This window comes from Dendroctonus ponderosae, unplaced genomic scaffold (genome assembly GCF_020466585.1).
Source record: "Dendroctonus ponderosae isolate FM_Combo_2020 unplaced genomic scaffold, Dpon_F_20191213v2 Dpon_F_20191213_2, whole genome shotgun sequence".
Classification (NCBI taxonomy): Eukaryota; Metazoa; Arthropoda; class Insecta; order Coleoptera; family Curculionidae; genus Dendroctonus; species Dendroctonus ponderosae.
In genome coordinates this window covers 7,865,182-7,879,793 of record NW_026018165.1, presented here as the reverse complement: position 1 = coordinate 7,879,793, position 14,612 = coordinate 7,865,182, and the positions used below count along the sequence as shown (strand labels likewise).

Sequence of the window (14,612 nt, the reverse complement as noted above, 5' to 3'; positions counted from 1 at the left end):
TTTGAAGACTGAGCCAGACTGCGTCTTTGCCGATTCTTTTTCGGAACGATTTTCTCATCTCTGATGTTGGTTACACTTCTTGCATGGTAAATGCAGACTGTCTCTGGGTCTCAAATTTCCGTTCAAATTCAAAATTTGCGAAAGTTTTGATGCTTTTTTTAAATTTAAACTGAGCATTTTTATGCAATTTTTAATTACAATTGTTTTATCTTGATATCGAGGTTCAATTAATCAGTTGGAAAGCATAAGTAATTTTCGTATAAATTCATACGTTTTTAAGGCATAATTAAACTCATCAATCCGCTAAAACAAGTTGTTTCAAATAATCGGTTTAACTTTGAAATTGATTTTAGATAGTTTAAAAAGATGTTAATTCTGAGTTTATTACTAGAATCCAATTTACTTGCTTGATTGTATACTCTACATTAAAATTTTTCAGACATGGAAAATATCCGCAGTTTCAGAATCAGGAAATATGGACAACCCTTTGCATTATTATGTTTTTATTTTCTTATTTACAGTGTACAAAAACTTAAAAATCTAGAAACAACTAAAAATATCGATCACATTGTGCAACCACTGCAGGACAATACAGTTTGGCGAAATTCAGGTATGGTACATTTTCATAATGTAATGAAATATTGGTGTCGGTGCTAAACTTGTTCCATACATGAATTAAATAACTATCAGCTGTTTGTTTCTTAACAAAATCGAGAAATTCTTCCTGGAAAAAGTACTTCCAGTTCCACCACGGAATACTGTAGAATCGATTTGGTGGGTAGATTTTGAAACCTTTACAGGTTTTGTTGACTAGTTTTGGAATGTTGTTTTCTTCGCATAAACGCTTGATGAGCCTGAAATTGTAAGCCGATTTAGAATGACCAACATTTTTTCACACTTCACTCCAGATGTAAATACATTTTTCTTTCATTCCTTCTCACCTGGTGACTGTTCCTGGCCCATTCCAGCCCCAATCATGGCCTTTGAAATTGTTTTTGAGATCTTCCAAACAGGAGTTAGCAAAATCGTGCCCGTCTCCAGTGTAGTTAAAGCTCAAAATGCCAGCAGCCACTGATGTTTTTGATTCAAATCCGGTAAAATCAGTGCCTAAATCATCAAGACTCTTTGTGACTATCACGTCCAGGTCCAGATAAATTCCTCCATATTTCCATAGTGTAAGAAATCTGAAAATTTTTCCATCATAAAGCGGATTTTTTTATTTCAACATACCTCAGTCAAAATTAAGTAAAAAAAATATGTTCCTACTACAAATATATAATTTCTTTAAAATTGTTTATATTTTGATGCCGACGAAATGCGCTTTCAATTAACATTATCAATACTTTTTTTCGTTTCAATTGGTTAGTTTTTAATCAAAAAGTACAAATTGAGACCTTTTAATATTCTGCAACTGATTTGCTTGTTTACATCAAAAGCTAATTTCATAATAAAAGTGTCTCTGATAAAAGGACTTCATCCGTTACATTATAAAAGTGTGCTAAAAGAAGTCGTTTTAATATTATTCAATGTGTTATTTTAGAAAAGTTTAATACAATTACAATTGCTCAATCAGAATTTGTTTATTGCGTTTGCTTCCACTTTAAGCAAGCAGTTTTGTGAGTTCAAAACGGAAATGAATAATTCAAGTACACTTCGTCACAATTTTCATTAGAAGTGGTCTTCCAAAATCATTCCAAAAATTGGACAAAGTGTACTTAAATTACCACAAAACGTTATATATTATTTATTTCAGTTTTAATCATTCATCAAAATTAGAGCAAAAATAAAAGGAGACATTTTTTTTATTTAAAAATTATAATCTAATGCAATGGAAACTAGGCAGCTGCTTCCAGTGGCGCGCAGTTAAATTTTTATTTGGCTAATAACACGCTTTTGCAGTGATATTCTATGATTCCCCAAAGGTTTGTTAAGTATTTCATGCCAAACTCAACTATCCTCACTAGTACTGAGGATATGTAGTTAGACTGTTAGTAAGCTCAACATTTTTCTATTGTGAAACTATTTTTAACGCTCTGTTTTACATTTAATTTGTGTTAAGGTACTTAAGGTTGTAAATCATGACCCAATGCAATATTTTTTTAGCATAATTAAAAATCCCTTAAATAAAAGACCCTTTAGTGGCCCAAAGCCATTATTTAAGGATGCAATTAGTAAAGCTGATTTAGAAAGGTCAGTTTGATGCAAACTTACTGACCCAGCCCTACACCAGAAAACCTACTTACTTATTTGTAGAATCCAGTTTAAATTAACTACATTTTCCAAATGAACAAAATGCTCACTAAGCCTCAACATATCCACTAATAATCAATCACTCAAAATAATGTAAAGTATAATATGATTGAAACCAATATTACCTACACAGATTTACCTAAGAACATCGCTCGTATGAGACTGAGCAAACCGCGACTGTTTCATTTGCTGCTGTTTCCAAAGAGATTCAACAGGCGTGTTCATAAAGTACCGGTCCATATCGATATGATAAATTCTCACATTGCGATACTTCAACAGTTCCATTAAAAATCTGTCGCTTTCTGTATCTTCCATTTTATATGTTCCTGGAGATGCGTATAGCAGATAAACATCATAATCTGGATTCATTCTGGCAGCGCTTTCGACTGCACAGGCTTGGCGTGCCGTTATGGTTATTTTTCCATTTCTAAATGAATTGCAGCTGGTTTCATGGAAAAATATCGATCTTCCTTCTTTGGGATACGTGTCGGAAATATCCTTTAGGGAGTTGGCTCGATCCGTTTTTATGTAATGACAAGAAACTCCTTTGTCAGGTTTTACCCAGTAATACAGATTCATCACGACGCCAGGAACAGGAATGCTGATAGTCAGAAACAATATAGTAATCAGACATGTTATCAACACGGCACTGAATAGTTGCTTTTTCCTTGAAAGTCGAAAATTCCGACTGAAGACCATTAAAGCCGTGATCTGAAGCAAAAAAATGATTTACAGGATACACTAAAACAGGAACATTACGAATTTTATTGTTTAAACATCTATGTAAACCAGCCATCATCAGTATCAAAGCTTCCTTTATTGTATGAGATTAGTTTAAATGTCCCGTTTTAAAAAAAATTGGCTTTCAAAGTTTTTAAATGCATCATCAATTTGAAAGGTTCAAATAGCATACTTTATTAGAGATGGATTTAATGGAAATAACACCAAAAAGTTGACGAAAATAGTAGATATCGGATAATATTAATTAGAGTTGGATTTGGGATTGAGATGATGATTGATTGAGCTAAACCTTTTGGTTAAGAGTACGGTGCTCGTGATTTTCAACACCATTAGATAGGTATAAAATGTTCAAATTCTAACTTTATACTTATTGTCTCATAATTTACTATCATATAAAGCTTTCGCACTTTGGGGCTTTGCCGCTGTCGAAATTGATTAGAGTGGAAAATATACAAAATAGATTCAACATCAAAGCAAAAAGTAAACAATTCAGTCACCTAAAGTTTTTGCCTAAACATCTTATGATTAATAACGAAATAATATAAATTTAGCAAATAAATTTTAAAAAATGATAAAAACGTGTTTGTTAAAAGGTTTTGCTATCATCATCATCGCAAGAGCAAAAATAAATGTTTAAAAATGTGTTAATAATTTAAGATTTATAAGTATTTTTTTCGTTTTCTTGAAATTCATTAATTAACCTCAAAATTTGTAGGCTAAAATATTTTCTTAATACTTACTAAATAATGACAGAATAAAAAGTATATAAGAAAATTACTATAATTTGTTCTAATATTTTCGCTAAAATTTTAAAATTAATTAAATCAAATTAAGTTAAACTACAATATTGAACTAAATAACTAAATATTTCAGAACCTTCCCTCGCACGTTCGTCTAAAACAAATATACTTTTTCACTTAAAATTTTCCGTTTTTTGCGATTATTTACCATATATATATTTTTGAAACAGAGGCGGCTAGACGCGTTAATTATCTTCAAAATTAATTACACCAAAATATTTTCTTAGTACTTATTAAAGAACGACAGCAATAAAAGGTAGTAAAAGTACTTTAATGTAATTACCTACTATAGTTTGTTCTAATAATGTTACTAGCATTTTAAAACTAATTGATCCAAATTAAACTAAACTAATTCCTTCAGAATCTTCGTTGCTCTAAGAACACAGATAGTTTTTCACTTAAAAATGATTTACGATTATTTCATATGTATTTTTGAAACAGAAGCGGGTAAAAGCATTAGTTATCCTCAAAATTAATTACACTAAAATATTTTCATTGTAGTAGTTCTAATATTGTTACTAAAACTTGAAAATAATTAAATCAAATTAAATTAAACTAAATAACTGAATCCTTCAGAAGCTTTCTTCCTCTACAACAAAGAAAATAAATTTACACTTAAAATTTTCAATATTTCCTATTATTTTCATTTACTTTTCATATTATACATAACATTATCTTCATTTTCTAGCCTACCAGCCACTTAAAGGTAGGTTTATCCCAGAATAATGATTACGAAAATAGTAAGCTAACATAAACCATAATTTGTATGTCTATCTATTATTCACTTATCTACTATACAGTCACATTTAAATCCATTATTCACTTACATCTGGTTTCGCTGATCTGTAGATTTTTGGTGCACATTCCCTCATTGTTTCGCTATTGTTATTTGGAATCGAAGGAATTTTTTTTAAAATGGACAGTAAAAACAACCATTTAACAATCCCCTTTTGTGTCTATCATCAGTATCTTATTTATATCCATAAAATTTTAAGAAAACTTAACCATTAGAAACAGTAGCAAAACTAGCAACTGAACGGTGCAGAAATCGATATTTAAGCGCTGACATGTGAGTTGCGCAGAATTTCTTAGGCTTTTTCGAATATTTGCGAGGGTTTCTAATATGAATAGGGGTGAATCAACTCACTACTCTATGGCTATTAAGCCGCCCATTTTTATTGTTTTGTTGTTTAAGAGCTAAATATCGGTTTCAAAAGTTTTCAAATAGGAAAAAAGAGTAATTGTTAGGAATATCAATGTCTGCCCTATTAAAAATGTGCTGATCTCATAGATCACATCTTTATTAACAACTTTTATTAGTGGTGTTTTTAGCGGATATGTTTGCGACCGTTTTTCACGCATTGAAATTCACTACTTTTCCATAAGAAAACAAAGGACGCAATCATAGTTCGCAGTATGTCTGCACGGGAAAAATTCAATAGATACATTTTTACACCATATTGCTAAATGTCCACCAAAGTAGCGAATTTCTAAAGAATTTCCATTTTGTATGCAGCTCGCGACTTAACATTATTAAAATTTCAAAAATCATTTAACCGTAACGTAACGAAAATAATCGAAAATAGTCCGAATACCTACAAAATGTGTCCGACAAGAAATCAAGTACAAACCAAATGTAGAATTGGCAAATACGCAAAATTTTTCGGCCTGTGTCACAGGGACCACGGTTTGACCGACCGCGGGGTCATTATAGCGGCCTTTTGATGAATTTAAATGAGTGTAAAGTGGTCGAAATCTAAACGAGTAATTTCCTCTAAAAACTCCACTAAAAAGAAATAAAAAAGAATGATTTATAAAGTGGTAACACTTTTAGCAAAGCGAAGTCATTGAGAACATTGACAAGTTTAAAAACACAGTATTAGTTTAAACCTATGATTCAATTAGTTTAACAGTGTAGAACCAATTATTCATATTTCAGAGATGTTTCCGATCGGTTGCTAGTCAACATAAATTTAAGATTTAAATATTTATCGAATAATCGATTTTAAATAATTTCAGATATAGTAAGATTATAAGAACTATATGACCAATTGTTGACGTTAGTTGATTTTTGCCACCATCCAAGGAAAAGTAACAATAAGTAAAATTCCAAAAAATTAAAATAAATAAATAAAAAAATCTTCCGAAGTCATTAAACACGCGTCTAAATGGTGTAAATGAGAATTGTGCCACACAGTTCGGCAACATCCAATTGATTATTACAAATCAAATAGCTAAATACATTGATTTAATCTAACTTTGAAGTGGATTCTTTAAGTGTTTGAGAATCCAAGATTGGTACAGACTATTTACGTAAAAACTGTACTTGTGAATGTGTGTGTTAAAAACAATTTATGAGAATGAAACTGTTAAGTTCGAGAGGAAAACTCTACTACTGATAAAACCAGTTTCACAAAAATATTACAGATAAGTAAACGTTAAATTTTATTTAAATATTATTTAATTTTAAATTTTATGTTGTCCGGTTTAAAAGGCTATTTTTGCAGACGGAAATGTTTAAAACATTTATGAACAAAACTAAAAGTGAATAGAAATAAAGCTTTCCGCGAAAGAACCAGGCGAAATTTTTACTATTGGTAGTTTAACAAAAGCGCTCGGTTGGCTCAAAGCACACAAATTCATGCAGGAACTTTCAGTGGCAAAACGGATGAGTATTGTGAGGAGTTGATAAATTATTCTTAAAAAATCTGATATTAATATGAAAATGTTGTTTGATGAAAATGAAAAATAATTTGAAATATCTTTGATTAGAAAATGGACAGTCAATTGAAGGCTATTTGTATATTTACTCATTTCAATCAATCACATGGTGTTAAAAAAAATCTATTAGAATCTACCCTCCAATGAGTAAAACGTATAAAACATAGAAGAAATGTTCAGTTAAATGCTGATATTCTGTTGGCGACCACAAAAGTTAAACTGAAGTAAATTGTTCAAATTAATAAAATATTCAGAAGCAATTGATTGATGATGATGATAAATCTATTTATATATCGTTTATTTGTATGTACGACACTAACTACACATAATACCTAATTTAAATCTCTTGAGTCATGGTAAAGTAATCACAACCAATTTCGAACCCCACTAAACCAATTAGGAATAGGCCTTTTACACAAGTGTTGTTCTCGAAAGAGATCCAATAATGGCAATAAAAATGTTTTTATTGAAGTGTCGTTATTTTACAGTTGTTGGGAATTTAGTCGATTGGTTCATGAAAAACAACTTCTGAACAAAAATCAATTAATTTCGACGTGTAATTAAAATTAATTGTAAAAAAATGTAATAAAATTTTAAACACAAAAGCAAAAATTTAAAATGACCCTCTAAATGACCATAAAAGTTTTCTTGATCAGCAGTAATTCGAACGGAAAATGTAGTTTCTAGCTCCAAAATAAGCCAAACAAAGAACGGGGCTGATGCCTAAATTAGTTAAGTGCTGTTGGTTAGCACGTTCAATTACTTATACTGTGAGTCCCATAAGTAATGTTTACATTCGTTTAAAATTTCGCGGACTTTTGTTTGGTAAAATTTGTAAATGCAATTTTTGTGTATCAATATTATTTATTTATACAGAGGGATCCAAGAAGACGTTACGACCATCAACTATTTTTTTTCAAATGGAAGTAAATACATTCTTTTTATTTCAATTTTCAATGATTCAGGTAACATGTGCTATAGTACCTAAACAGAACAGTTTGTGGGAGATTTACGATTGAACCTATCAATAATTAATAGGACCGATTTATTTCAAATTTATCTAGTCCTGAAAAGAACCGATTTATTTTAAGAAACAGAACAATGAAAATAAATATTCAAAAAGTGTGCTATTTAGGGCTTGACGATATCCAAGGCGATCAATAAACTCTTCTTGCATCTTGTTTAACTCGCAAATTCCTCAGGTCCTGCTGATTTTAAGTATATGACATGGTACCTGAATCATACGAACTTTGAATTCAAGGGATAATTCAAAATTCAAATATAAAGCAAGTGTTCCATTTGAAAAAAAAATATTGACGGTCGTAACTTATTATTTTATCACCGCTAGATAAGTAATTTTGCTGTACAAAAATCACATTTACCAATAAAAATTGTGCAAAAATTTCTAAAAATCAGGCGGCTAAATTTTAAAGGAATTGAGACATGCCGAAAGTCAAATATTCGAGAATGTATACAGATTGAAATACATATCTAACTTGAATCTGTAAACATATCTCATTATTGTGTAACTTTTGCGTAACCAACTTAGTTTAATTTTCTTTGCTACGTCCTGGCAAAAAACCATTCTGTATATTCATTGCGATAAACCAAACACGAATTGTGATAAAAAAGGCAAATATTGGCTACGTATATACTTATTTTATCTATCACATGCTCGAATAAATGAGGGGAGTTTCCGGGAGGATTTTTATGCTTTAAAATGCATAAAAACCGGAACTCTCAACACTTGAACTAGTAAATTTAGCATATTACCTTCCTAAATTATCTGCGCAAAGTATAAAGGCAAACTCTATAAACGGGGGAGACTTAACTTGAAGAAGGCAAACATTTCTCCTCATAAGGAAACTTGAATGAATAATGACTAATGTAATAAAACCTGACAATAGTGTCAAATATAAACGTCTTAAACTTATAAAATAGTGCAGTATTAATTTATTTTTAAGATTGGCGAGAACTTACCCTCGAACTGTTGCACGGCGCACTAATAACACGAATAATAAACGTAACTTCAACAGATAAGTAGGTACTCAAGCCAACTAAGGTTCCATATGGCTAAAAGTTCCAACCAGCCTTGAGCATGTTCGGAATATATGTGTTGTACTGAACTGATAAAAGCTGAGATCTAGGCCTGAAAATCAGCATTATCAGTGGCGGAAAGAAATCTGCAACAACAAAAATTCCATTTGGGTCGTTCTAGGATTCCAATTTAAGTCCTCAGATCAAAATTAACCGAATTTCAAGTTAAATAAAAAGTATTAAAATAAAATTCAGAGCTTGATTTTTTGTACACATTGAATAATCTGGTATTCAAAAGATTTTTCTGTGATATTTCTTAATGCCTATTCTTAATAATATAAGACTGACTGGACTTAATAATATGAGATAACAAAAACCACTTAAATAAAGGTATTGATATAGGTAAAATATGTCATGTTTAATATTGAATACTTAATTAATTCGTTCAATGCCTTAAGTTATAGTTGGTGTGGTAGGTTTTGATACTTTTCCTCTTTGCGTAGGTCCGATACTCCGAAACGGAAATATCGTCAATCGTTGTGTTATTTAAAATTTTAAGCAAATAAAGTTAAACAATTAATCAGCGACTTATCTTCTCAGCCAAGGTTCACTTGGTTTCAAATCTAGCATAACGGCGGCCGCAGCAGCAGTAGCATAGTAAACAAAACAATAAAAAATAAAAATGAAAATTACGCATTAAAACAACCACTACATTAATTCGTTTCTGAAATATTCGATATCAAAAACATTAACCGGTTATCAGCCGCCGCCCACCATGCTTGATGGTATCGACACAAGATCATATGCATATATAATCTTTATGCTGTGGTATCGATATATACGCAAATTACATAAATAAAAATATCCTTAATTCCTCAATTTAAAAATTAAAAATTAATTTAAAATTTAAAAAATTACCCAAGTGAGAAAAAGCCATTCTTATTAAAGATATTTGCCGCAGTTGAACAAAACATTGCGCAAAAACTGAAATGACTCCTATTTTCTTCCATTAAAAGACATCCACCATTTAATTTTTTTGCGTGTCCCAAAATGTAAGTTTCAATGTTTAACCGCTTTTGCAAAGTAAATCAATTTGGATTTTTTATAAATTGAATATTTACACATTCTCGTAAAACTTCTTGCTAATTTAGTTAATTTCGTCATACTTGATAGAAGGCAAAATTATGTGAATAACTATTCTCATTTCTGAAACTACAACCCAGGATGGGTCTTGGCTGACTTTACAATCTGTCTTCATCTATGGCGATCCATGGTTTCTTCTGCATCGTCGATATTTAAGGTTCTTAAATCTGATTTTGTCTTCCGAGTGGTCTTTTACCATCTGGATTCTCTTCCCACAGCAGTTTAATCAGTGGTTGCTCCTCTTGTCTTTTAACATGACCTGAGACCATGCCCTTATCTTTTCTCATTTCATTACTTTAATTATGTTTAGTTGGTTATACAACTGTTCCAGCTCTTTATTTGCTCTGATGAGGTATTGTTGTGATGTGTCGTCTTTGCTGATACATATATCCCCTTCAGTATTTTTCCTTCTAAAATTTTGAGCCGTTTTTCGTCTTGTTTTGTTAGTGTTGTCATAATGGGTCTTACAATTGTTGTGTAGATCTAAATCTTCGTGTATTGGGGTATGTTTTTGGGTTTTATTACATTCCGTAGGGCAAAATAGCAGCGATTAGCACTTTGCATACAGCATACTATTATTTGAGGTGATGTGGGTTCAAAATATTTAAATTCGTGAACTCTCAAAATTTGGCTGGTCTTTTGCTGCATTTTCGCCAATTCTGTTCCTTTGCTCTGTTCTTGTTATTGCCATGTATTTGGTTTTTCTTCATTAATTTTTAGTGCCGTCTGCTTGTTCACTTTTCTCACAGTTTTCCAGAGGTATCTTGACTTTAACAAGAGAATGGTTGCTATCTGCGCCTAGACCTCTTAGACCTCAAACAATAATTTAGTAAAGTGTGAAAAAATGGTGTTTTATTTTTAGAAAATTAAGTTTACAGTAAAAAATCAAAGTATGGACTTTTTCTGGATGTTTAAATCACTTTAGCCTTGTTTGTTGATTTGCCATCTAGTATGAAGATAAAAATTGATAGGCAAATCTTTTAAGATTGTTAGGCTTTTGACGATTTTGTCCCAAAACGGAAAATTGTACTAAAAAGCCTGGGACGTTAGTGAATTAAAAATTCTTGTAAGTTTTATTTCGATAAAATGAACCATTTCTCATACGATTCTCCTGATGCGCCCTATTCTAATATTTTATGTTATTAATACCAATCTCTCCATTCATACAATGTATGACTAAAACAGATGGAACGGCAATGAAGTTAATCAAATAAACTTAATAAATGGTCCGCCTTTCAAGCCATATTTACATAGTTTATAAGTCTTTCGATTATGCAAACTTTAGTTAAATTCCGAGAAATCGCAGATAATTATGGCATCCAAGTGGTGAATAGTTTCATAGAGATAAGATTAGACCCCTTTATGATTTAATTTATTATTTGATATTCAACACTTTCTAGAATAAAAAATCAGTGGCTTGAATTTCAATTTATTTTCATGCGTGGATATGATAAGGTATATTGTTTTCCAGCTTAGTATAGCCAGTTAATAGTTCCAATAAAAAACATACAGTTGTCTTCGCTTAATAAATATGCCCTAAAATAATTTTATACAATATTTGTTGTTACTCAATATTTTAGTTTATATCATATAAGTGGATATAAAACGAAATTTTGTTGGAAAATTGCATTCGTTTTATTTCATCGTTTCAGCAAGATCCTTAACAAATTCTGGAAATCCTCGAACTAAAACTGGGTGATGAGGTACTAGCTGAGCATCACACATTACACCCAATCGGATATGGTCTGCGTATTCGTTTATACAGAGAGATATACCTATAGAACAGAAAAAATGTAAATTATGTTATATATTAAATTAAATTGTTATATGAAATATATTTTTGCTAATGAAGAACGTTTCTCATACAATAAGCATTTTAATGTGTTTTATTACTGTTTCTTTGCTTTCGCGAATTTTTCATCGATAAAATTACTTAATACTGCACATTACGTGTTTTTCTGTTATTAATCATCAAATTGAATATAATTCTTCCGTTTGTGTCTTCATAAAGAATTTCACTTCTCGTAAAAAACACTGCACCCACATTAACCTTTCCGGCTATTTTCATAGAAATGATTTGTTTTAGTTTTGCTAAAATGGCTGTTTAATTAATTCAATACTAATGCTTGTATTGATTTTCATGTTCTCGCAATAAAATTAGTTTTTGTATGTGAATTATTTTTGTTTGAAGCATTTTTTCCCATTAAACCCTTGGATTCAAGTTTCACGCTGTATAATACTAAAATCAAAACTAAATAAAGAAGCTGAGTCATTTTCCTTAACTTTGCGTCAAAATAAACTAACAGTGTTCACTTTTCTTACTTGTATTAGCTTGTGGTGGTCTCCAATAAATCGCACTAACGACTTCCTGTCCCCATAAAGTTCTTTGAGTAACATTTGGATATCGATTCGACACCTCCATAAATGTAACTATATACTTCCTCGACAAATACTTCAGATAAACGCTTAGAAACGTTGAAGGTAAAAACTTAGTTAGGATTCCAAACCGCGTCTGCAGCAGCGTGAGCAAATGTGAAAGTCCCTGTTGCTCAATAGAAGACCTGAATTTTTGTTCCAAAACTCTGAGATTGTCTAGTTGAGTTGCGTCTGATTGCGTATCTACAATTGGAAGATTGAGGCAAATCATACCGCTAACGGAATCTTCGGGTTTGATGTTTGGACCAGTGGCGAAAAGATATTGGGAACTGATGTTCCTCATGGTAACGGGCAATACGATTGGAATGTTTTCGTTGGTTTGTGCAAAGTACTTTGATATGCACATTGCACAAGCGGACAATGAAATTTCTGTTTCCGATACTCCAAGTTTCATGGCAGTGTTTTTTATCAGTTCCGTTTTAACGGGATCACTCCATGCTACAGCTTTACGGCCACATAACGTGATGGTCTGCAACGACTCTTCCTGAAGCAAAATCTCCTGGATGATTGTTCTTGGCGCCAGGAATAATATTTTCATCATATCCACTACCTCAAATAGAGAGTTGTAAATCAAGGGTACGTAGTAGTATAAAATCCCTACAATTGTATGCGTGTAGGGACAGTATTTGAGGGTCACACATGTATAGAGAGCGACTGATTCTGCATAAAGCGCTATAGGCAAACGGATTGGAATTGAAACGAATAAAAACCAAAACATGTGAAAACCCACATATAGACCATTTTTGGGGCTAAGAGAAGCTAAAATTGACCTAAAGAAATTCGCTAGAGAAACTTGCCTTTTGCTGGTTTCATTGCAATATGTTAAGACAAGGTATCTGAACTTGGAAAATATATCAGGTTTAATAACTCTGAAACCCCTACGACATTCTTTAATGATAGAGATGAGAGTTATGAAGCTAGTTGCTAGGAACTGCGTTATTGTCGGCGTATTTTTAAGAAGCTCTGGACACTCCAAGGGCTCGTACGTGCCGATAAACTCATTCCATGAATTTGAGACTTCATCAGCAACCTTCTCTTTGAGGGCTACAATTGCTTTCGGTTTTTTTAGCACATCGATTATGGGACTCTTGTGAGACACAGTTCTATAAAAGGTTTAGTTTCAGCACAAAATGTCAACGACTAGCTAAACAACGTACCCAAATTGTTTGGCGGGAGGAATCAAAGGTAAAAGATCACCCACATTTACTCCTTCACTAAGAAGTATGTGGTGAATCTTGAACAAGACATAGTGATTGTCTTCTGAAGTTGGGATAATAATCACCTGCCATGGGGATTGGTCAGCGGGCAGGTATTTGGACACAATTTCACTCACATATTCCTGAAAATTATTTTCGCATGATTTAATTGTACATGATAATGGATAATTTATTTTCATATAATTGTAAGGTATATTTAAAAAATCAGACCTAAATACTGATTTTGGTAATTCCGACTACAATGTTTCTTTTGGGCCAATGTTAATTCTGACTATAAGAATGATTGTTAAATCAATACTTGAATGCTTAAAGTAGACTTTTTTATTCGCTAGATAATTAACTATGATTTGTTATGGCCATTTGTATCTGCACTTAAACGTTCATGCATTTTTCGAAGGAATCGTAATTTCAAAAAACGGTGCCACTAGAATGTATAATTTCAAATGTTTATCAACTATATTTACAGTTACAAGTGTCTCATACAGTTTCTGATGTCTTGGAAGCTACATATACATTATTCATTTGAACAATAATTATTATTTACATAAATAAATCAGCTTACTTGTATATTGAATTCAGTAACAGCTCGTCCTTTATAAGTAAAGCTTGCCAGGCTTACATGTTGTTCCAAATCAAAATGTCCACGTTGCCATCCGTAAGTACCACATCTGGTGGTTAATCTTTGCTGCAGTCTTACAAATATTAAGTTTCCACACTTATCGCGTCTCCTTACTAGCTCCTGCGGAAAGCAGTGTAATTATACGATTTATTTGCGTTATTTCTATTTTGTTTTTGATAGATGCAGAATATATCCGAATGATATATGGAAAAGCTAAATTCTGAGCTTTACGGTTTGCAATTATTATGCTTCCAACAAAAGCTTATATTGTTAGAAATAAGAAGAAAATTGATGCCAAATTTTCTTCTTTCAATTTGACATCATTTACCTGCAAGTGCCTTTTAATCGCTTCAGGATTTTCTTTTCCTTTAATCGCCAACAGTACAGCAATAATTCCCTGATTTCTATGCGTGTCCAGAAGAATTCTAACTGTTGAGTAGTTGACAAATTCAACATCTGGATGAAGAAGGGATATGGAGCTGATCCAGATTGATTGAGATACTTTCACGACTGGAAATAGTTAAACCAATAATCAATAATTTCTGATTTTAGAATTGTAAGACGTAAGTAAATAACGAAACCAATAAATTCTAAACGACCACCAAAGTGGACATAGAAGCCGTGCAGATAAAGGTTGACATGTACAGT

At 31.8% G+C, this 14,612-nt stretch overlaps 2 protein-coding genes and 1 long non-coding RNA gene across 4 annotated transcripts in view; 1 reads left to right on the top strand and 2 right to left on the bottom strand.

Moving 5' to 3' along the window:
• Positions 1–11,564, top strand: LOC125503342. The gene is made up of 3 exons (XR_007280753.1): positions 1–86; positions 440–610; positions 11,345–11,564. It is a non-coding gene; the product is annotated as an uncharacterized LOC125503342 (long non-coding RNA).
• Positions 487–8,712, bottom strand: LOC109537807 (lactosylceramide 4-alpha-galactosyltransferase). Of its 2 annotated transcripts, none has more exons than XM_019904701.2 (4): positions 8,493–8,712; positions 2,390–2,961; positions 942–1,184; positions 487–854 (listed from the first exon to the last, which is right to left on the bottom strand). In XM_019904701.2, the coding sequence occupies exons 2-4, from the start codon at positions 2,947–2,949 to the stop codon at positions 551–553; spliced, it is 1,107 nt and encodes a 368-aa protein (XP_019760260.1). In that variant the 5' UTR covers positions 2,950–2,961; positions 8,493–8,712; the 3' UTR covers positions 487–550. The 2 variants fall into 2 exon arrangements, with proteins under 2 accessions (XP_019760260.1, XP_019760259.1); XM_019904700.2 differs by lacking the exon at positions 8,493–8,712 and adding an exon at positions 4,619–5,314.
• LOC109537805 overlaps positions 11,106–14,612 on the bottom strand; it is a 5,403-nt gene continuing 1,896 nt past the window's right edge. Inside the window, exons 2-6 of the mRNA XM_019904697.2 lie at positions 14,293–14,474; positions 13,908–14,084; positions 13,286–13,467; positions 12,015–13,231; positions 11,106–11,467 (exon numbers count right to left, since the gene is read on the bottom strand). Coding sequence (XP_019760256.2) covers positions 11,328–11,467; positions 12,015–13,231; positions 13,286–13,467; positions 13,908–14,084; positions 14,293–14,474 — 1,898 coding nt within the window. The 3' untranslated portion in view covers positions 11,106–11,327. The remainder of the gene's footprint in view (positions 11,468–12,014; positions 13,232–13,285; positions 13,468–13,907; positions 14,085–14,292; positions 14,475–14,612) is intronic.